Source organism: Scatophagus argus, chromosome 16 (assembly GCF_020382885.2).
Source record: "Scatophagus argus isolate fScaArg1 chromosome 16, fScaArg1.pri, whole genome shotgun sequence".
Taxonomy (NCBI): domain Eukaryota; kingdom Metazoa; phylum Chordata; class Actinopteri; family Scatophagidae; genus Scatophagus; species Scatophagus argus.
In genome coordinates, this window is record NC_058508.1 from 4,762,090 (window position 1) to 4,784,591 (window position 22,502).

Here is a 22,502-nt window from a genome sequence, read left to right on the forward strand (position 1 = left end):
CCAGGGTTCAATTTTTCTGGAAGAATCATCATTTAAAAATCTATCTAATCTAAGAATCTGTCTGTCTAGTTTTGATTTGAGATTACATTAGAGTCATAAGAGACAAAACTAAGCATCTGAAAATACCCTAGAAGGTAATTTAACAACACTTTTTGCCATTCTGTAGGCATTTTCACAATTCTTAAACACTCTTTTAAACGTGATTAAAAAAAACTTCATTTGCAGCAGAATATATTAGATTTTTAACCTGTTTCCCATGTTATTGATGTATTTCTTAACACAAATGTATATCGTCTTGCTCATTTTGATGATTAGAATAGTCCTTTGGATTCTGGAAAAAATAGATTTTTTTTTAAGATTTATTTTTTTTAAAAAATGTATGCTTTTCTCCATAGTATTGAATTTCCATGAACATCTTTATTTTTGCGATTGCTAACAGCTCATCATTTCTTTTCCTGGCATAAATGCACTTCCATGAAAATCACTTGCAATAACAATCCAGCTGCTCACATTCAAACTATCCTCGGCTGTTAGCTTTGCGGGTTGTGTAATGTGTTTACGGTACATTGCGTGTTTTTTGATGTCGCATTGTAGGGTCCGTTACGGTGAAAGAGCTCTCAAGTGACGCCACTGTGGAACCAGTTACGCCCACTCAGAGACCCAGGGAGAGAGAGAGAGAGTGAAAAGAGCAAGTATTTACTCTGCTGTGACTCTGGCGTACTGAACTCATCCCCAGAAGGAACAAACAATACGTATTCAGCTAAACTTTGATCAAAGTTTTACTTTTGTCTGCTTTTGTTCGGCTGGAGAACATCCTTCAGTCGTTAAGTTGGAGGAAACAAGGTGAGTGATGGACTCAAACACTCACGAACAGCTAAGTCAGACAGGTTTTACTCAGTGAATGCCACATAGTAAATTCCCGCCGCAGTTAGCTAACTTCATTTTTTTTTTTTTTTTATCAGAAGCTAGCTGTCAAAATTTAAGATAAGTTCCATTAAATAAAGCATTTGGTATACAGAACGGTAATAATTGTGTTTTGTGGTTGCTGTCGAGGTTGTCACTTTATCGTTTTTGCTTTGAAACTTATTAGTGGCCCTGAAGTCCATTTGGTTTCCACAATGTTTCCTTCCCATTACGAATTGTGTTTTCCTGGGGCGTTCATTTCCTTTGAGGTTGGGGCAAACAACCAAGCAAGCGGACGCCAGCCAACAACATAAAGAAAGAGGAGGGTTTGTGTGTGTGTGTGTGTGTGTGTGTGTGTGTGTGTGTGTGTGTGTGTGTCTGTCTGTCTGTCTGTCTGTGTGTATGCGTGAGAGTGTACACTTTGTGTTATCCAATTACCTTTGCACACAAGTCTGAGACGATGCCGTGTGTGTGTGTGTGTGTGTGTGTGTGTGTGTGTGTGTGTGTGTGTGTGTGTGTGTGTGTGTGTGAGAGAGAGAGAGAGAGTGAACAAGACAGAAGCTTTCATTCATAGATTTGAAAAGGTTTTCTCTCAACACAAACCTCTCACTCTGGGTTAATGAAGTGCAGGAAGATGAGCTTCTGTGGGTGCTTAAGAGCTGTAGGATGTTGCCAGTATCTTTGAGCAGGTTATTATAGGATGTGAATGTGTGCATTAATCACAGAGGAGAGCAGATTTGGAGGGGAGCCCTTGTTTTTGTGCCCCATCTCAGGCCTGTTGTTGGTTGAAACAAAAAACATCAGCTGATGAGGTGGGCATGGGATGTGTGTGAGTTCTGTGAGTTTGCACACACAAAAAGTCCCAGGTTTCTAATGAAGGGCATCTTCTTGGTATGATGACAGTTTCAGTCAGGATGTGGCTGTTCTATAAGGTTGACGTGTCCCCCTCCAACTTTAGATTTGCATGCACGTTTGCAGAAACAGATTTACGGGCCTGAATTTCATCAGCCTACTTCTGTTCCAGACATCACAGATTGACTGAAGTTGTTGTGGAACACCCACATGCATATTACTGCATGTCTTAGCTTGTTCAGGGGCTGACAGGACTTTCTGGTGCTCCATGTAAAGAGGCCTCTTATATGAACTGAGTTAAATATAAGGTTGCTTTTATATTGGTTTACAGCGCAGTATTCTTCTTATTTATGTGACAACTCCTCAGAGGAAGACAGCACAACATCATGTTCAAACATTTGCTACTCAGCTCATGTTTGGTAACATAAATTATTTTTTATCATTTAAAATAACATTGAAGGGCAAACCGTTTCTTCAGCAGTTTTCATGAGCGTCTGGAAATCATTCATGGAGAAATCCATGACAGAGGATGATATTCCGATGTCACTGTCAATAGACCAGAATGCACTGCAGCCAGAAGACATCCCCTTCTGGGGAAAATGGGCATGATTTGGCTAACTGTATATGTCAAGGATGGGCAGCATTTTTTCCCAGAGGGTCATACTGATCGAGATGAAGTGAGTGTAGGACCACAAATCTGGCCATTTTTGAACCGCCCTTTTAGCACAGAATGATGGTCCTTCTGTTTTGCAAGCTTGTATGATGACATGTTTTGTTTTCATTTCTTGGATGGTTGATTGTTTTGTAAAAAAGTAATCCACCTGGCAATCAGATTGGGACAAAGTGTCAAGGCTTTTTATTTTCTTTCCCACAATGACAATTTTGTCAAGCTTAGTCTGAGAAATGTCTGTTGATGTTGCATTCCTTGTACATGATGATATTCTCTTGACATGTGGAACACTGGCCTACTGCCTTTTGTGAGCAAATATATAGATGCCCATTCCTGGTTTAAAATAATAATCAGAGCCAACTTCTTCTCTTTTAGAACCATTCATCCTTAACATAACAACTGCTAACATAACCTGTGAAATGAGGGGAGTGGGCATTGGCCATTGTAATTCATTAACAACGCTGTCTGTCGCTCATTATTTTGGGGTTCATTTCAATTTTCTTTGAGGACACTGCAGACCGGATTGAGATTGTGTGGTATACGGTATGTACTACATACTAATCTTTATGGTGGGCAGTTGGTAAACATGAAGTCCACATACTTAAATGTTTTCTGTGGAAATTATACAGATATTAATCAAACTGTTTCTTCAGAATGTTGCTTTCACTGTAACTGAGCAGCTTCCTCATTTTCCTTCGCATTTCGCATTGTGGGAGAAAAATGTACATCAGCAGGTTTCTCAAAAAGTGTTATCAGTAGTCTTTATTTTGTCACTTTTCCAGTTGAACCCACTGCATAATCTACACTACCAACCTGCTTACAATTAGCATGTAGTATGGAGTTAGGGCAAAGCTTCAGTATTGTCAACTGAGAACTAAGTGGGGGATTCAGAAGGAAAACAGCCTCTACATTAAAACAATGCAGGGGCTTCATTGGTGGGGGTATGTAGACAATGGGAAACAGTGCAGGAAGTCCAGTTTGAGTAACAGATTAATGCATTTAAAGGCGTATCGGACAACAAAACACTGCACAGCAGTTTGTAATAATCACAGGCAGGACTGCACAACTCGGTGGAAACAGTTATATCTTTCATTTTTTTGCTGGAGACCCCTGTGTCGGTCAAAGTCATTCTGAACTGTCATCCACATACAACACTCAGTGTGAGTGTTTTGAGTGTCTGATTTATGGCCTGCTCTGTATTTTTTTTTCGCCCCATAAAACTGCTAGTTTAAGGGTTTTAATTGTTTTGCATTCTCACTTTTTCAGCCATATCACTCCAGTGTTTTTGTGCTGTCAGTCTGAATGTGTCTTCTCCCCACCATCTGAACTGAAGGAGCAGCAGAGTTGATATGATATAATAATGATATCTTTAACAATTCACCAGTACATGTTCTGTGAGAAGTGATCTGAGTAAAAGCATCCAATTTTGGGTTGCTTGTTTCCCACATGACACTGCAAAAATTCAGGGGACGTCTTTATCGTTACGAGACCAAAGGTACACAAGCTGCAAGCACAGGCTTCATGTTTGTCTACTCTATCATAAATGCTTGCCTTCAGAATGTCTGCTGTGCTGTTAATTGTGCTGTTATGGCACTTTAAAGATTCACTATGGTTTTTATGGCTGTGCCTTTTACAGCTGGAGATGAGCTTGTTGTGAAGGTCTTCCATGTTGTTGTGCAATATGATCAGTTGTAATAGTCCCCTGTGATTACTGGCTGAAGGCAGTGAGAGAGAGGTTGTCTGTTACAAAGGCAGGAGAAGCTGGTATGAGCTGATGGCTTCACACTGTGGCTTGAAAAATGATCAAAGTCATTCTCTGTCAATTAATGGACTCATTATTTCAGCAAAAATTGAGGAACACGCTATTGTGTGTATATTGTGTATAGTGTTCGCACAGAAGGTGAAACCAATCCACAGTTAAGGAGACAAAATGTTACTGGGGCTTTGGAGAGATGAGATGAAGCAGGAAAGTAAAACAAGAAAAAAGGGAACGATTTAATGCTGTTTTGGCCTACCTGCATTCATTCACCTCTGTAAGCTGTATATACCTGTGCACAAAGCAAATGCATATCTATGTGTGTGGATATTCGTATGTGACCATTATCTGCCATTTGCCTCAAGGGCAAATTCCACTCACTCACTGACTGAAATATGACTGGAATGGTGTCTGGAGGCTGTTCAATGCTTATCTTCACCTCACTCGCGTTCATAGTCAGGGAAAGGTGTGTGTGAAGGGACAGCACTAAACAAAGTGCAGTCAGGTGATGATCCTCACACTTTGCGTGTAAATAGATAACTGCACAAACGAATCAATCACCGACATTGTTGACTGTCTCAAGCAACCTCAAGCATCATGGCTGACTGACCTCTTTTTTTATGTGTATTAGCAATAGATGTTGTGTGAAGAGCCTGGAGAGTTTTTATTTTTTTTGTTGTGTCCCAACATTTGGGCTGATTATGTAGTGAGAGAACAGACTGTGGTGAGAAAGGACACAGTGAAAATGTGCAAGAATTTAAGGACTATTTATATACTATTTTAGCTCTAGTTACATGTGATTAATATGGATAATGGGATGCAGAAATGTTGCTATGTAATTAGGGATGCACAATCCACTTTTTTCACTTTCCATGGATATCTGCAGCTACAGAGTACCTATCTGATATCAGTGTTTAGCTAATAAGTTTCATGTCTCACAGTGTGGAAGAGACTGAAATCTTTGTTTTATGTGTAAGGCAACATCAGGCTTGACTTAAACATTGCTTTCCTAACTTTGTAAATAAAAAAAAATCAGCAAAACTTAGTGATGGATGTAGTGAATTATATGTATTACTAAAATAATAAATACTCCTAATAAATAACTGCACCAAAAGCTTGGAAAAATATTCAGTAAATTCACAGGAATTACTTCTCAAGTTTAAACAAAACAACAACAAGTGCAGCAATAAAATGATTAGAAATTATTGTAAGCCCTAACCTACATTCACAAACTGGTGCAAAATATCTGTGTAATCTCACTGATTTTCCCTCGGTTCTTCACATGCAATGAAGGAAACTGCTTCTCATGTAACATGTTCAGAAGATTAGTGTGCTTCAGAGAGAAAGCAACGACTATGGCCTCAAAATGCACCCACAGAAAGAAGAAAAACCTGATTCCACAGCAACAGAAAATTCACAGCACAGTTAAAGATGTGTATTAAAGGTGTAGTTAGAACAACAACAACTTTTGTGTATGTCTTCCAGTGTGTGAAAGGGGCAGGGATGTGTTTCGCAAGAGCAACACAAAACATCTGCTTTGTTTAGCAGAGTTTAGCCGTGTTTTGTTTTTCATTTTAAGATCAGAGGACGTATTCACAAAACATCCTCAGGATAAAAGTAGTTTGAGAAACGCGTAACAACGGGGACAGTCTCTTGGTGATGTGCTGCAGGTAATGTGCCTTGTTGCACCAGTGGTTTGTAAAAATGATCCAAGCGCATATTCGCTGTGGATTACATGGTAACATAAACAGTGTTTCTACTGTTTACCTTAGGATTGTGGTGGTGAAATCCTGCTGAATATTATAAACATCTGCACAGTGTACTGATAAACCTTTAAGCACATTAATGCTGTCGAATCGTATTTCATAGTCTCACTGGTACCGTAAACACTTGACTTTGGTCAGAGCTGATGTGTTTGTCAAAAATGCAGCTCAAATGACCACATGATATTGGAATCTTCAAAGACATGCGAGGAGTTTGCATGACGTACAGTGATGTTTGAGAGGTGTCAGACAAGCTCTTAGTCATCTTCACAAAATTGTCATTGAAAATTGTTAACAATTTTATTAATTAGTTAATGGTTTCAGTTAGTTATCAAAGGAATAAAAGCTAAATGTTTTCACTTTTCAGCTGCTATAATGTGAGGATTTGCTGCTTTTCTCTGTTTTATGTCACTGTAAATTGAATATCTTTGGAGTTTGGACTGCTGGATGGACTGAAGGAAACATTTGAAAAAGTCCAGATTGGACTTTGTTTTATGACATTAATTGTAAATGTAACTGACAAAAATGTCTGATTTCACATCTGAGCAGTGAAGAAAATGTTACCACGCATTACCATGCCATATCTAGGCAAATTAACAGAGTGACTGGTACAGCACAAGACGGCTCAGGACACACAAGATCATGTTTCATTGTTGACAGTGTGGTTGTGTGGGGATTGTTGTATTTATTTACCATCATTTTCTCCCTGCAGCTGGTACAGGATAGGATTATCTGACCTGCACATGAGGATACCTTGATGGAGTACAGTACAGTACAATAGTCCATTCATTAAGGTTAGGCCTTCTTGTGATGAAGTTGTACTTCAGATCTTTTAAATCACAAAAAGTATCTTATCCATGGATTGAATTGTTATGTAGTTTCTTGTTTGATATTCAACACATTCAGGGACAGCTGCACTTAGTGCTTCTTCAGTCTTTCTACTCCTTCATCCAGGTCATCCACTGAGCTGTTGGAGCTAGCATGGAGCTCAGACTGTCTCTAACTGCACTTCCTGCAGAAATATTAATTATCTCTTGGGAAAAACAAAAAGATTTCAGACAGAAGGGTTTACAAAATGTGCTTGAAAGATATATACAGGATGTCAAACTGACTCTGCTGTGAAAACAGGTCAAAAATAAAGATAGACGCTAAAGCCTGGCTTCTGGCAACTGAGAGAGAAGACATTAAAATTGCAAAAACAAACTGTCTTTATTATTCTGTTCAACAATCAACGGCCATTGTTTGGTTTAAAGTAAGTCATATAAATTTCACCCCTGCTCAGTTGTCAACAGTGAGGAAATTAGCTGTAGAGGCCCAAACTCTCTTTTGTACCAGGCTTTAAAGATGACACAAATAAATGAGTATACTGAAAACACTTAGCGGTTAGTGTTTTCTGTGCCGTGTTCATCTAGGATCTACCCTTAACCAGCTTCAGACATTTCCGGGATGTTTGGAATTCTTAATTTTTGATACACAACTTGCAATTTGTGCAGTGAGACTGTGTAACTGTGTTTGTGATTGTGAAACGCTTGTACTCTGAGCCCATTTTAATGCAACACTTGTTGAGGTTTGGGTACATGAAACATAGTTGTTCAGCCCTGCAGACATAAAAAGGTTTCACAACCCAGCACTGTTACAGACATTCAGAGGAACACACTAATTGTCCTTTCGTGTCCCCTGTAACTCTGCAGCAGTTTTTATGTTATGTTATGAGGGTAAAAATGTTCCAGTGCTGAAATTCTAATGAGGTTATTGCAACTGAAGTGACTAAACTGCTATACAACTTAAGAGTTTGTTGTCAACAGCACATCGTGTTAAGTCAGATTTGTTTCTGTAATATTTAGTCACAATGTTTTTTCTCCATTTATACATTTCAGGATGATTGTCAGCTGCCTCATGTGTTTCAGAACTGTTTGAGCAGCAGATGCTCTCAGAACTTCTGGTTGTGTCTGGTCTTTGTCCAAGACTCCCATCGTCACAGTGAGGATATAACATGTCACTCTGACCCAGGCTTGACATGACTCCATGTTGAGAAAAGCCAACAATTTCACAGCCCATGCAGGAATGAGTCTGTGGTTTAACTCCTCTGTACTTTAGAAATGACTGTGAATGGTGCTTATCTGCTCATTCAGGGTCCAATTAGGAGCGTTTAGTATCTTGTCCCTTTCTTGTCATTTTTGGACAACACAATACTGAAGAGAAGAGAGGAGCCATTGTCATCTTTCACTAGCGAGCTGGATCCAGGGCCCACTGGGAAGCTCTGTTGTTGATGCTGCAGTAACAAGGGCACCATTGATCAATGGATAAAGGGATCATCTCTTTCTCCCTCTCTTTCTCTCTCTCTTTCTCATTGCAGTGTTGCCCTTCTTCCCATACACCAGTATGTAATACAGGAATAACATTGTTCTGGTCAGTCAGAGGTCTTTGTAAGTTAATGCATTTTTATTTTACAAAGTGAGCTAACAGCCTTAGCTGTGTTCACAAATTTTGCATCTATCAAATTTATTCAAATGGTATTTTGACATTTGCAGCAGTAACAGTCTACTACTGTGTTATGGGTAATCAACATCAACACTGTAATCATGATTATTTTGATTGATTATTTAGTTCAGAAAAAGCCCAAAGTTATGTTTTTAAGTTTTCATTTACTATCGAAGAAGTAAGAAAAGCTGCAAATCCATTTTGGCTTCACAATAGTTGGCAACTAGTTTTCTTTCAACCAACTAATTGATTAATGAACTAATTGTGACAGCTCCCCCCATTAGCTGGCTGATGTGCCCTTGAGCAAGGCACTTAACCCCCAATATATGCTCCCCGCGCGCTTGAGGCAGCCCACTGCTCCTGTGTGTTTCACTGCATGTTGCATGTGTGTGTGTTTCAATCAGTGATGGGTTAAATGCAGAGAAGTAATTTCCCAGCTTGGGATTAATAAAGTAACTTAAATTAAAAAAATTAAAATTTAAAATTAACAGTACACAGTTGGGTAAAACGTCTCACTAAAATGTTAATTTCAACACAATCACAAATTAACTGCAGTAAAAATGTACTGACTTTAGATGGCTGTGTAAGCGGGCCAGATGATGCAGTTTTCCTGTAATTTTCAGGTTCATTGGTCTCATTGCAGACAAATAAGACACCCTGATGTGGTGTACTCAGCGCTGTAATGGCTCTGTAACAGCTCACTACAGCCTCAGTTTCATCGTCTAATGCAGTGCAATATTATGAATCCACCCCGAGTGATAGCAACCACAGCGAAATCCAGACATACGTTTAAACTACAATAACTAATCCCATATGATTTGAAAATTTCCTACTCTATAGGAAGATATTTAAAGATGATACAGTCGTAAAAATTCTACACGTACAGGATTTCAGAGAGCCCCAAAACAACTAAATCACAGCCTTGACAGCTAAAGCATTTCCCTTCTCTTGTGAATGCACGGGAGGAAAGCTGGCTGCTTCCTTTTTCCTGTTGTATCAGGAAGAGGTGAGCATCAGCTTTGGGTATGACACCCTGAGGAGAGGGCGGAACTGTAAGAGAAATGAACTTCAGTGTGTCACACTATGGCACTAAAACTGCAGCAAAGATAGCAGGGTGTCTGTATGCTTGTGACATCTCACATTACTGTTGCTCGGCAATCCAGAGTGAAATGTCACTAACCGACCAGGTAACTTTGATACAAATATATCAAGGACTTTACTGTCGTTGTCAACAAGCACAGGTGTCTTAATATCTGTAGATCTGTCAATCTTAATAGTGGAGCACAGAGTATCTCCAACTGCAAGTTTTAAATACTCCACCATGCAATATGAATAAAAGAAGGACATGCTAATTAACAACATGGATTTTAGCTTTGAGACAAGAAGCCCAGAGACTCTCAAAAGTGTGCTCAAGTGTTTGTCTCTTCGTGTGCGCCAGCATGAATTATTGTGCTTTGTTTCAAGTTGACTGAAAGGAGTTTTAATTTCCATACGCTCAAAGGTTAAAAACAAAAGATGAGGTAAAAAAAAAACGGCTTGATCAAAGACCATGCTTTGACTCCTAGAAGAAGCTGCCTAATGAATAAAACAAATGTTCAAATGAACTATCTCTTTTGATTTTTATGTATGAAAAGACTCATCCTCATCTATTGACTTGGAACACATGTAAGGGCACTTAAAGACCCCTAAAGCCTAATTTAAAATCTGTTTCTTTTTTGTTAAAACAGCACCGTATGCCAATGATTAAATAAACAACATTTGTTTTTTTAGCCCATGCTGGTCCATCTGATGCTAATTAATACTACTTGGTAATAAAGTGCCAATAAAAATGATTTTTGACAAAGAAAATTACAAAAAATAAATAAATAAATAAAATAATGTCAGTTAATTTAAATATATCATTTAAAATAAGTGATCATATAAATGCTCACCCCTTTAACTGCCTCAGAGTAGCCATTGGTGTCTTGTAGGCCTCCCTCACTAGTCTCTTGTGAGGTCAGCCTGCTCTTGGCAGATTAACACATGTGCCTTCCATTTCTTAATGATGGATTTAAGTGAACTCCAGGGGATGTTCAAGAAACTTTCCAAGTCACTGAACTCCAGGGGATGTTCAGTGACTTGGAAAGTTTTTTGTATCCATCCCCAAACTTATAGTTTTCAATACTTTTCGATAACCTTTTCTCGGAGTTGCTTGGAGTGTTCTTTTGTTTTCATGGTGTGATTGTAGCCAGGCATATTGATTAAGCAGTGGCTGGATGTTCATAGTCATGGAGACAGAATTCCACTTTGTCCAATCCTGTGGTTTAAGGCCAAACACCTGTAAAAATAAGATAAAATAATAACATTCCCATCAGCTTCTGTTGTACTTTTTGTTTTGTGCTAATTGGCAAAGGTTAGTATGGAAACACATTAAACTAACATGATGAATATGGTAAACATGCCAGCTTAGCATCTGTACGTTAGCATGGTCTTTGTGAGCGTGTTGGTATACTTCTATCTGAACAGGATCACAGTACAGATGAGTGTATGATGTAATCTGATTCCCTTAGGCGATGTCATGAGCAGATAATTGTTACTTTCAGTGCAAGAGAGTTGATGGCACAACTCTTCCAACACATCACATTCACAGTCTCTAAGACATAGCGTAAATCCCTATTTGATGTAAATGTTGAAAGAGCTGTACCCCAGTTATTTGGAAGGTAACATGCAAATGATCATGACACCAGTGCTCCTCATGTAAACAAGTCCAGGGAAGGAGGCTGCTGGTGTGAATCAGAGTGTACATTCAGCCTCCACAAATGTGTGCATGATTGAAATACGGGAGATACTGCATTGACGCACATCGGAGGGTGAGTCATCAAATTGTAGGATCATGACCATCTCTTGTCACACACGCAAACCACATTTGGCCTTGCACACGCATCCACAGGACTATACACTCACCCACCCACATTGATTTCCAAGCACACACATCGCTCAAGATAATAAGCTGTCTGCGCTTAAGGTTAATGCTTTCTGAAGCAGTTTTCAATCTTTGTGTCAATGCATACAATAACCTGCCTGGAGCCGTTAACATTCTACACCCACTTTGTGGCTCAAAGGCCTTTTTCCACCATATTTGAGCATTTTATACATCAAATGATCAGTTGATTAAAGATAGGACAGATGAATTGATAATGAAAAGAGGAGGAACTGAGGAACTGACTGAATGTGTAAGAGAAACAACTGGGAGAACCTGAGGACAGAGAATAAGAAAGGCTGGAGGAAAAGAGTGAGATTGGGGTGATCGTGTTAAGTTCAGTTCCTCACACAGTCATCCTATTCTGTGCCCTCCTGCTGTTCTCTCACCACTTTAACATGCATGTATCCTTTTCACTGTGTTTTTTATTTATTTTGAAAATACAGGCATTATTTCTAATCTGTGTTGGTTTTATGACATGTTTTCATTGACTAGTATTTATACTTTAATTGGCATCTTCAGTTTCGGATGATGACTGTGACATCATTGTAGCATTTTTATTTTTCAGTGTGTTAAATCTGAAAATGTGGTTGAAGCCAATCTGTCAATTTCTCTATCTTTTATTCCCGTTCCTCACCACCCTGTGACACCTTCATTCACCAGTTGAAGGACCAATACAATGGAGCAAATAGAAACATTTTTTTTTGTATTGGAGAATAAGTGATGCAAATTTAGTTCTTCTTATTCATCAACAGCTTGATTTTCATCAGCAATGACTCCATGCAGCCCAGATATGTCAAAGAGATGAGTAATTTAAGTCTAGTTCAAGGATTCAGAGAAACATGGTAGAAAAAGTCTTTTTGATAGAAGGTTTAGATAATAAAGGTGTTGCGATGGAGACACCTTTTTATTTCGTGGTAGTTTGCAGTAGTTTTGAAGCTGATGTTCTGAAGAACCAGGAAGTTTAGTATGTTTTTTTTTTGGGGGGGGGGGCTTGTTTTTGTATGAATCAGATGATGGAGATTATGAGATTGTGTTAGTTAGTCACGGAGACAGGCTAGCTGTTTTCTGCTGTTTTTAGTCTTAATGCTAAGCTAAGCTAATCAGCTTCATATTCACCACATTAGCATATTGTCTTTGTCACTGCTCATGCTACCGGTTTTACTTTGTATTAGGTTAAAAACTGCTGTAACTGATACATGCAGCATGAATCTGTGTTCACGACAGGAAATGTATGTTTTAAAAACTGGAATTAGGTCAATTACTGTTACCATCACATTACTGTGCTTAATAAATCCATAATACTAAGTGCTAACACATACAATTACTTATATGGAATTGTGGAGGACTATCCCTTTGCAAATTAGATTCTTTTCTCTGTAATGCAGCTTCAGATGAACACAATCTTGTAGACAGTGCCAGACTGAAAATGTAAACCAGTAACGAAAGCCTGCATGGATTCATGAAATGTGTGGTCTTACAGTGTAATGGTCTCATCACATGGGTAGTGTTTGTGTCAGCAAAGTGTATTCGCGCACCTGAGTGTGTGTGTGTGTGTGTGTGTGCTTGTGTGTTTGTTGGCTTTAGAGCTAACGTGTGCATGTCTGTGATTAAGTGCTTGCGTGCGTTTGTGTGTGACTGAGTGTGTGTGTATGTGTATACACCCCACTGTGCTGGTATTTGCTGTATCAGCAGGGTCTCTGGGTGGTGTGGTGGTCAGAAAGCACTATGATGGAAAATTCCATAGGACACAGGTTTAGATCAGTGCTGCATGTGTGAGAGGGAGAGAGAGAGAGAATAATGATGAGCGTGAGTATTGTGTGTATGAGAGACATAGAGGGAGATAAAGGGACAGGCAGAGAGTCAATGCTATGTTTCCAGAAAGAATTAAAAGAAAAGAAGTCATTTATTTGCAGTTTCCAAAGCTCCAGATCCACTGTTGCATTTGTTATAATTATGTTTTAATCTGATGACTTTATGCTTTCTGTTCTCTCAATATGTTGTGGCTAAAATGTATTTTCTCATTCTTTAAGTATTACTCTCTGATGAATATGAATAATACATTATGCATATGTGTGTGTGTGTGAGAGAGAGTTTTTTGCATGACATTATCTCAGCTGCAGTAGTTAGGATACGTTGTTCATGTTTGTTTTTAGCCAAACAGGTTAGGTCAGTTTCAGCGGCAACTTCATGTCTGAGCTCTTTTCACCGCCCTTATCTCAAGCTCCTCAGACTGACGCTGCCCTTTTATCTTTCTGATTTGCGCCTCTGATGACTCAGCTATTCTTATATCAGTTTGCATGTTTATGGCCATTTGTAATGCTTTTTGCTGCAAGCGGCTGCCCATCATCACAGCCCCTTTTCTACTGTGCTTAATTTCCTCCCCAGTTTTAAGCAGTAAAAATAATATTGTCTCTTAGTTACTGGGGAACAATTTTTGAATGGTTTGCCATTAAATTTTGTACAGATATTCTAGTCCCCACAGGATGAATCCTAATGACTTTTACTCAAGTGCCAGAAGAGTAGTATGCACTCAGTAGCCTTATGACCACTGCATTCATTACTTTGTATTGTGTAAATCCCTGTAAAACCCTTCCATTCAGCAAAAACCTGTGCTGTTAAATTTTCTTATTGTTCCATATTTAATAAAGTGTAAATGTAAGCAAATAAAAAAACATTTATGTAATGCCTTTCAAAACTATAGTGAAGGCAATTCAAAAGTGCAAAGAAAATCCAAAACCATCTCCTCCCCCTTCTGCGTGGACCTACACAGCAAAGTCTCTTATTTCCCAGCACTGAGGAGATAACCAGATATTATGACCACAATAAATACGGTAATAATAAAACTGTAGTTATTATAGTTATCAGTCTTCACAGGTAGATATGCTGCGACACTTTTTTTTCCTCACTGTCCTCTATGACTGAGCACTGGCCGGCTGACACATCAGCCATATGGGAGAAGGAGACCGAGAGTGTTTGTAAACTCCAGGAGGAAGTGAATTGTTTCAAAACAGAGTCCATGACACAAAGCAGCACCCAGCAGATTCTGTGTGGTCATCTTGTGCTGCACGAAAATGGATTCTGCACTTATTGTTCCCTAAAGTTGGATTTTTATGACTAATTCAGAATGAGACCAATTTCTTATAAGCTCCTGATTGTTTCAATTCTGTTAGACTCCAGTCAAGAGCTGAAACAGTTAAATTGATCGAGAGGAATTAAACAGCTAGTGAACAGCTTTTCTTTTTTTTTTCTTTTTTTTTTAAGCCAAATTCCTGAATGCACCAAAAAGCATAGTTTGCTAAACTTTCACTGCTAATCTCAAGTTGATCTTTATTGTTGGGAAATACAGGTTTGCTTGGGAAAATGGTTGGCAAGAATGTGCAGTGATCTGAAGTTATGTGGCCAAAACTTTAAACCACCGTTAAGGCCCTTTGAATTAACATGCAGTGGAGAGTGAGACTACACAGGCTAAATGTGTACTCACCTTATCATGTTTTCCGAGTCTCATTCAGCCATTATCTCTTGCTTATCTCCCGCTTCCCCGTTTCGTTCTCCTCCCTTTGTGCTCCTTGTAAAGGGTATCTCTCTTTCCCTGTTGCTGTTCTCAACCAACTGTCTTCTCTCCACGCCTGCTCATGATTTGTATTTCCTGCTTTATTATGATCTCTCCTCAGTAATTGTAACTGTGTAACAAATAAAATGGAAAAAAAAACAGTAATCTTGAATGTGTTGGAGTTGGTTCATGTCCTCAATGTTGAGGTATTGAGAATGTCACAGTGTAAGTCAGAGATTGATAAGTATATGGTGGGTGTTTATATATGTGAGAATGTGTGGGTGTGTGTGTGTGTGTATTTTGACTGTCATAACCCTGCCCTCCTACAACAGGAAGCTTGCTGTCCAGAGAGAGACTGTGATTGCATTAACCTAACGTCTATTGAGTTAAGATGGATCAGACGGCTCTGCTCTGTGCTTCAGAACTGTAAAATGTATTCATCGTCCTGCTTCCAGTGTATGTAGCTGTGCAACTGATATGAATGCTGAGCTTGACTAATATACACGTAACTCTCGACTAGAACTACCAGAGACAGGAGACCTGCTCAGGATCAGCACTCATCAATGAATATGGGGATCGTCAAAGAGCCTGTTAAAGTCTGTCAGCATGATGCTGCAGTTTTTGTCGTCATTTATCTTCGGTGCCAGTGAAAGATATCAGTGTTTGTTTTCCTTACTTCATTGCAAGTTTTTATCTTTGTCCCAAGAGAAAAGAATTGACTTCATGGAGCTGGATAATCCATCACAACAAACACAAAGCTGTGATCTGTCTTAGTTCCATTACATCAATACCGAATTGTGCCTGGCTTAATGTTTTTTTGTCAGTGCTGCCTTCTGCTCATCAAATGACAGCGGCAGGAAGTAGCAGAGGTTTTCTGTATAAGAAAATGATCCTTCCTTTTGATCCTTATAATTTTAACAGACAATAGATAATTTTAAGCTTGACAAAGAAATGGCAGAAAGCAAGTTAGAAGCTAATTGTATACAGCTTGCAAAGTGAAATGTTTTAAAACAGCAACAGCAGCCATGCCAGCAGCTCTGTAATGCTGTACTTACGCACGGTGCTGCTTTTAGCTGAACGCCTACATCAGCATGCTAACATGCTCACGGTGACAATGCCAACATGGGAATGATAAGCAGGCGTATTTACTGCATTTTCATCTTAATGTAGCATGTTAGCATGCTACAGTGCCATTCCTAGAGCTAAAAGTTAAAGTAGAAAATCACAAAATTGTTGAGGTTTTTTAATTGGGATAATTTTTTTCATTATTTCCTTTGCTAAAATTTCGATGTTTTTTTTGAAAACATAACACTGACAAACTATCATTATGGTAAATATTTTGTTGAAATAGAGCAGAGAGCTGAGAAGAACTTTGGAATTCTGTTAATTTGCTTTGGGTTTGTGACCAAGTGACCCTTTTCACATTAGACAGTCGAATATTGAAATACAGATTAGAGCACCTTTACTGATGGTGGAACATTCATCGGGTGCAGTGAGTTAAGTCAGGGACACGCAGCTTTTTTTCCCTTCTTGAACTCTTGAACAGCCTGGTGACTCTTATCATCTTAAATCCTGGAAACCTGGAAAGTGGAAAATCTGCTCCCACTCTTCTGTCAACAGCCATAGAAACACTAATGCGAGTGCAGGAGCTCGCTGGCCGTCTCCTGGTGCCTCTGTCATTGTTTCCTTTTATTATATTTGTCTATCAGTCCTCTCTCCTCACTCTCGTTTTTTTTTTTTGTTTTTTTCTCCCTGGCCTTCTTTGAACAGCACAGCAGTAATGGAAAGTTGAAATCAATGGAAGTTTTCTTTTCTGAATTTCCCTGATTGGTTGACATAGCTTGTGATGTAATGACTGATGATGTAAGCCCTGGGCCGAGGTGAATGAGGGGACTGTTCTCCTTCTCTGTCAGGTTGCAGTGGCGACGGCCTGTCCTCAAATTGGTGTTGCCATGGTAACCTGGGTTCTGAGAAAGCCAGCAGCAGGCCGCTGATTGGGTGTTTTTTTTTTATGGGTGCATTTACTGTGAGGTACAGATGATGCATTTAAGGCGACTGAAAAAAATAAGAAAATCTCTCCTCCTGTCTACCTCTTCCAGGTGTTTAAGATCCTCTGCTGTGCTCCCTCTTGAGTGACCTTCCATCCCTCCTTCCTCCCCACCCTTTGACTCCACCTCTTCCATGATGTCCTCTCAGCCCACGCCCATCCAGGGATCACGACCCGTGACTCCTCCGCTGACCTCCGCAGGATCTCCAAGTTCTCCGTTGTCAAGAGGTAACGAGATATTTTTTAAAAGTGCTCTGAGACTGTTGAAACAATATACAGCACTGTCTCAAAGGTGCACTCCACTGATTTTACACATGAAGATCAGATTACTACTTAGCCTATGGAAACTGTTGTACAGTATCACCTGTGGAGCTAGAGTCTTAAGTCTTAGAAAATACAATTGAACAAGAGGCCTGCATCAAAAAGTGGTGCTTGGTATTTGAAAGAAATTTACCAGTCAGGAAAGATCTGATGAAAGGTGCAACTTGCATTATAAGAATATAAAGTCCAGCAGTTTTGGATGTCATAATAAGAACAATCAGGATATCTTGGTGTGGCTGATATCAATGAGATAAAATCACAAACATTAACGCCGGATTACATCTATGCATCATTTCCTGTGTATCCCTTATGTGTCATTTGAATCCACCAACAGGAATAGCAGACTCCACCACAAACAATGAAAATTACTAAAGGTAAAAACAATATGTCATTATGTCTGATGGCCATTGCTCAAGAAATGCTGATCATGATCAAAAACACAGTTTGAGTTCATGAAGACTGGAAGGTTTATAACTTTAAAGGGAAAATTAACCAGTTTGGAAGTCATGTAGTTGTAGGGGTCTTCACTGCAAGTTACTTGATGTACTCTCTCAACTATGCATATCCACCCTGTTTATAATGGCAGCTTTTTGTAGTAAGCCATTACACTGTCATATAAATAACGTGTTGTTTTTCTGCTATATTTAACATCCATCTCTGGTTAGGTAACAAGGCAGCTGTTTCACCTCGATATGCAAGTCATAGTATCTTTACTTATCAAAGCATCCGGCCATCTCATTCAGCTTCATTTACCTTGTGCTCTAATGTGCCCACGTGTGTTTCGTCAAAGGACAAATTAGCAAAGGCAAAACATATTGGCATGCTGATTTGTCAGAGAATAAGTCTTTTGAGATTTTATTTCGAGAAAAAGCAATGATATTACACAAGGATAAAAGGATATGCAATTATAAAAGCAGGAGGCCACTGTCTACAAGCCATATTTGTGTTGGGTGGAGAACTGGTGAGGGATCGTCATTGTCCTTGTCAGTGCATCTGAAACTCAGGTGTATCAGAGGCAGTCTGTACTGTCCCCAGGGCCACAGCGATGAACAGCAACAAAGGACAAACACAGAATATTATGTAATAAGATATTATTCATTAAAAAAAACAACAACAGTGCTGTATATTTTCTAGTGGCACATGCATAATCACTATGCTGGTGGTTTTGTCTGGCATTGAAGGGCAGAACCAACACAGCAATGGACCGCACTGCTGTCTTTTATTCTTCATGATGTAACACACTCGTTTTTGTCCCATCAGAGTCCCTGCAGCCTCCAGCCTGCAGACACAGAGACCGCTCGCCCTCCCCCATGAGAGGCTACCTCATCCCCAGCCCTCTGCCCACACGCAGAAACAGGACCTGCTCAGCGTGAGTACACACACACACACACACACACTGCAGAATCACACGGGATCAAGCAAGTGTAATTTTAGCTGTTGTGTTTCCAGTGTAGTAAGTGAAGCTTGTTGAATTCACTTGTTAGCGTCACAGTTTCTCATGCTAACTTTTGACTGCAGTTAAAGACAGAAACCATCCCAAACCAATACATTTAAGCTGCGCTCGTCTCATATGACTCCTGTTCTTTCGGACACTGCAAGCACAAGTGGCTCGTTTGGATGTTGACATATCCGAGGCAGAACTCATGTGAACTGGAGGACAGCTCACACAAAAAAATCCCACCACTTCCTGTGTAGGAACTTTCTTTGCAAGCACTTATTGCTGTTTATGAACAGAAATCCAAATGTGCACACAAGTACAAAGTTCAGTCTCTACACTCACATAAGATGAATATACAGCACCGTTTTACCTCCTGGCTGTCATCCTAATAGCAGGGCTTATAAAAACTGGAAACTAGCAAAGCTCCAAAGATATGGCACTGGATGTGCATCAGTTTGCTCGTATTTTAGCCATATCAACTTTGATGATTAGTGCAAAAGAGGCTAATTGTATGTAGCTGATAATATAATCGTCGTTGTGTCCAGCTGCCTTCAAGGCCTTCATTTAAAACTAAGAACTTCCTTGGACAATTAAGAAATAAAATACAACAAGCCAGTCAGAATTTTCATTCTCATTCAAAACTCCCAATCACCTGTTTTCAGTAAGAGGTGAATGAGAGTATTGTGTTGATACACTGACATCTCTCTCTCTCTCTCTCTCTCTCTCTCTCTCTGTGTGTGTGCAGGACGGCTCGTGCATCAGAGGGTCCGGTGTTTACTGGTGTGTGTAAATGTTTTTCCCGCTCCAAAGGTCATGGCTTCATCACGCCATCCGACGGGGGCAAAGAAATCTTTGTCCATATCTCAGAGTAAGTGTGTATGTGTGTGTGTGTGTGTGCTGAGAAGGTCAGTGTGTGTTGATATGATCATGTGTGTTATCTAGGGAGTGTGTGTCTTGTACGGTAAGTGTATAGTGATGTGTTTTTGCATTGCTGTCCTTGTGAGGGCCAAAGGTCCTTCAACATAAGCTCCAATGACTAATCAGGCTGACCGGTGGTTCAAGTGAGACTGCTCAGTGGGTGAAACTCGAGTATGAGTGTCCCGTTCTCATGAACATCATATCTCAGCAACGTCTTGAGGGAGTTACTTTAAATTTGCCAAAAACATCCACTTGGGCTCAAGGATTAACTCAATAAATCAGTTCCTTCAGAGTCTTCATTCCATGCAGGATGTGAGCCGGGACAGACATGGATGTTATCTGCAACTTGGCTGTAGCATGGAGGCATACAACAGCGAGGCCGTTCTGATGAGATGATTAAGAGAGCCGCTTTGGTTAATAATCACTCACATCAAACCATGTTAGTGTGTAGGAGTGGAGGGAGATTTACACACACAAGAATGACAGGAGCCGCATGTGTGTGGAGGAGGACAGCAGAATATGTGATGACCTTCAGCACAGTGCCTTTGTTTTCACTCAGAGGCTTGAAACGCATAGATGGCAGCAGTGTATGCACGCACACACACTCTTCAAACACCTACAACACATAAAGCACAGCAGCACAATGTACACTGTCTGTAAGACAGGCTGCAATAAAGTAGTTCACAAAGTGTCTGTTTCTCTCTTCATTCCTTCAAGAATCTGTTTGCATCCTTGTTCTTTCCTAACTGGCCAAAAGGAAACCCTTTGTGCTTCAGTTTCAAATTCAGTGGGAATAGTAGTACCGCACTGTCGGACTGTAGTACTGTAGGACTTGTCATTTCTGTCATTTAACCTTTTTAAAGGGTTAGTTCAGTTTTTTTTGTAATGTGGTTGTTGCGAGGCAGTGGATTACCTACAGTAAATGGCAGCCAGCAAAACATCAACATTTCATCCACCTAAAAAATAAAAATAAAAAACAAAAGATCCACCTAAAACATCATTATTAGCTGAAGTTAGGTGATGTGAAACTGAAGTGCTTTTATGTCTAGTCAAGTCACTTTACCTCACAGAACTTGAGCTGCTGGTCTCAGGTCTGTGACTTACACTGGCAGTGTAACCACGTCACCATCGCTACTCCAACTATGTGGAAATACAGTATTAACAGTTGCACCACGAAAAACATGTTTGACGTACAGATTTTGCCCTCAGCTCAGCTCAGCCCAGCCATTTGTTTTTCCATCTGTGGTGGCAGTGCAGTAATTCTTCTCGCCCTGAAACAAAACAGAGTGTTTTTTGGCAGTGTCAGTTCAACACTTTGACTGGCTGTTTGTGCCACATTTCAACTGCAAATGTCTGCATAAAGTAGAAGAATTCTGTTGTCCTGTAACTTGTAACCATTGAATCTTTTCTTTCTTTCTTTCTCTTCCAGCATTGAGGGTGAGTACGTGCCGGTCGAAGGCGACGAGGTGAGCTACAAAGTCTGTTCCATCCCTCCCAAACACGAGAAGGTTCAGGCGGTGGAGGTGACCATAACTCACCTCAAGCCGGGAACCAAACACGAGACCTGGGCAGGACATGTCATCAGCAGCTGAACGCAGACCCCAGCAGGGGGAGGTGGGGGGTGGGTCAAGGCGGGAGGGAAGGGAGATAATAGAAGAAACTAGAAGGGATGGAAGAGTTGAGAAGGGAGTACTGGAGGATTAAAAATGAGGGCAACGTTCCAAATTCTCCTTGTTTAACAATCCACAACAGCTGGGATACGTCAGAGGAGACATGGCTGATAGCCTGAGGTAACTCTTCAAGGTTTCAGTCAGAGGGAAATCCCAGTGATCTCTCTTCTGTTGAAATGTGGGAGACTTCCTCTGTCCTGCATGGGAGACAAGTAACTACGATTAACTACTATTTTGGAAAAAAAAACAAACAAAAAACAAAATAAAACAAACAGTTGGGTTGGCTGGTATATGAATAGATTGGTGATTACAGTGGAAGAGATGTTTATCATAGAAGGACTTAGAACATTAGGTTTCTTGCTTAGATTTTTAGATCCCGTGTTGAAACTTGTTGGCACATGCATGTTTAAAATTTTATCTCATTTGATGAGGAAGTACATTTCGGCTGCACGAGAGTGCCGAAGGGACAGATGCGGGACGGCCTCGTTCTGCATGTTACGCTGTCCTTGTTGCACTGTCCAGCACCATGGGGTCATTTTCCAGGTATACTGTGTGTGCCTATTTCTACCCAGAGAACTGACAGCTCTGTTTGTGCCTACTTATACCAGTCTATCATCTGTATTTGATCATGTGTGGGTGAATTAAAGCATTTTTCAACATAAACGTTTATCTTAATGGATTCTGTGGTGTGTTTTTTTTTTTCTCTTCATTTTTGGATAAACACCTCTGGCAAACTGTGATTGGAGAAATAAAATATGAATCGCTGTGAGAAAGTACAGTGATGATTTAGGCCTAAAAATGAAAATAAAAATGAAATATCTCCTTTAAAAAAAGTGAGTTAGAGGTAATACAAGCTTGTGCATCACACACTGATACTTAACTGTGATCATATTAAGGGTTTTAATCCTGAAAGTCATTGTTGAACGATTGGTGCAGTGGACTTGTCTTCACCCCACACTGTAGATAAAAGTCAGTTTAGCGCCCTCTAGTGTCCACATTTGTTTAGTACAGTCTGATGCTGAGTTCAGGGGTCACACTACATCCTGTGCTCACAGTCATCCATCATTTCCACTGTGGAGGACGATTTTACTCCAAATTAAAATGGTAATCTAAAATATAAATTGAAAATAAGTTAGCGTTATATTTTAGCACTCATGATAATCAGTCCATT

General features: G+C 39.8%; 1 protein-coding gene across 1 annotated transcript; it reads left to right on the forward strand.

Annotated features, from left to right (window-relative positions):
* The first annotated feature begins 650 nt into the window (after window positions 1–650).
* carhsp1 (calcium regulated heat stable protein 1) lies at window positions 651–22,010 on the forward strand. The gene is made up of 5 exons (XM_046415791.1): window positions 651–843; window positions 17,037–17,212; window positions 18,566–18,674; window positions 19,489–19,611; window positions 21,091–22,010. Exons 2-5 carry the CDS (start codon window positions 17,119–17,121, stop codon window positions 21,251–21,253), a joined length of 489 nt encoding a protein of 162 aa, XP_046271747.1. The 5' UTR covers window positions 651–843; window positions 17,037–17,118; the 3' UTR covers window positions 21,254–22,010.
* The last annotated feature ends 492 nt before the right edge of the window (window positions 22,011–22,502 follow it).

What these genes read in the sequence shown, in the direction of transcription:
- carhsp1 (XM_046415791.1), top strand. Translation starts at nt 17,119, where the DNA reads ATGATGTCCTCTCAGCCCACGCCCATCCAGGGATCACGACCCGTGACT. An exon ending in AGAAACAGGACCTGCTCAGC is followed by an intron (nt 18,675 to 19,488) that starts GTGAGTACACAC and finishes GTGTGTGTGCAG; the next exon opens with GACGGCTCGTGCATCAGAGG. An exon ending in ATCTTTGTCCATATCTCAGA is followed by an intron (nt 19,612 to 21,090) that starts GTAAGTGTGTAT and finishes TTTCTCTTCCAG; the next exon opens with CATTGAGGGTGAGTACGTGC.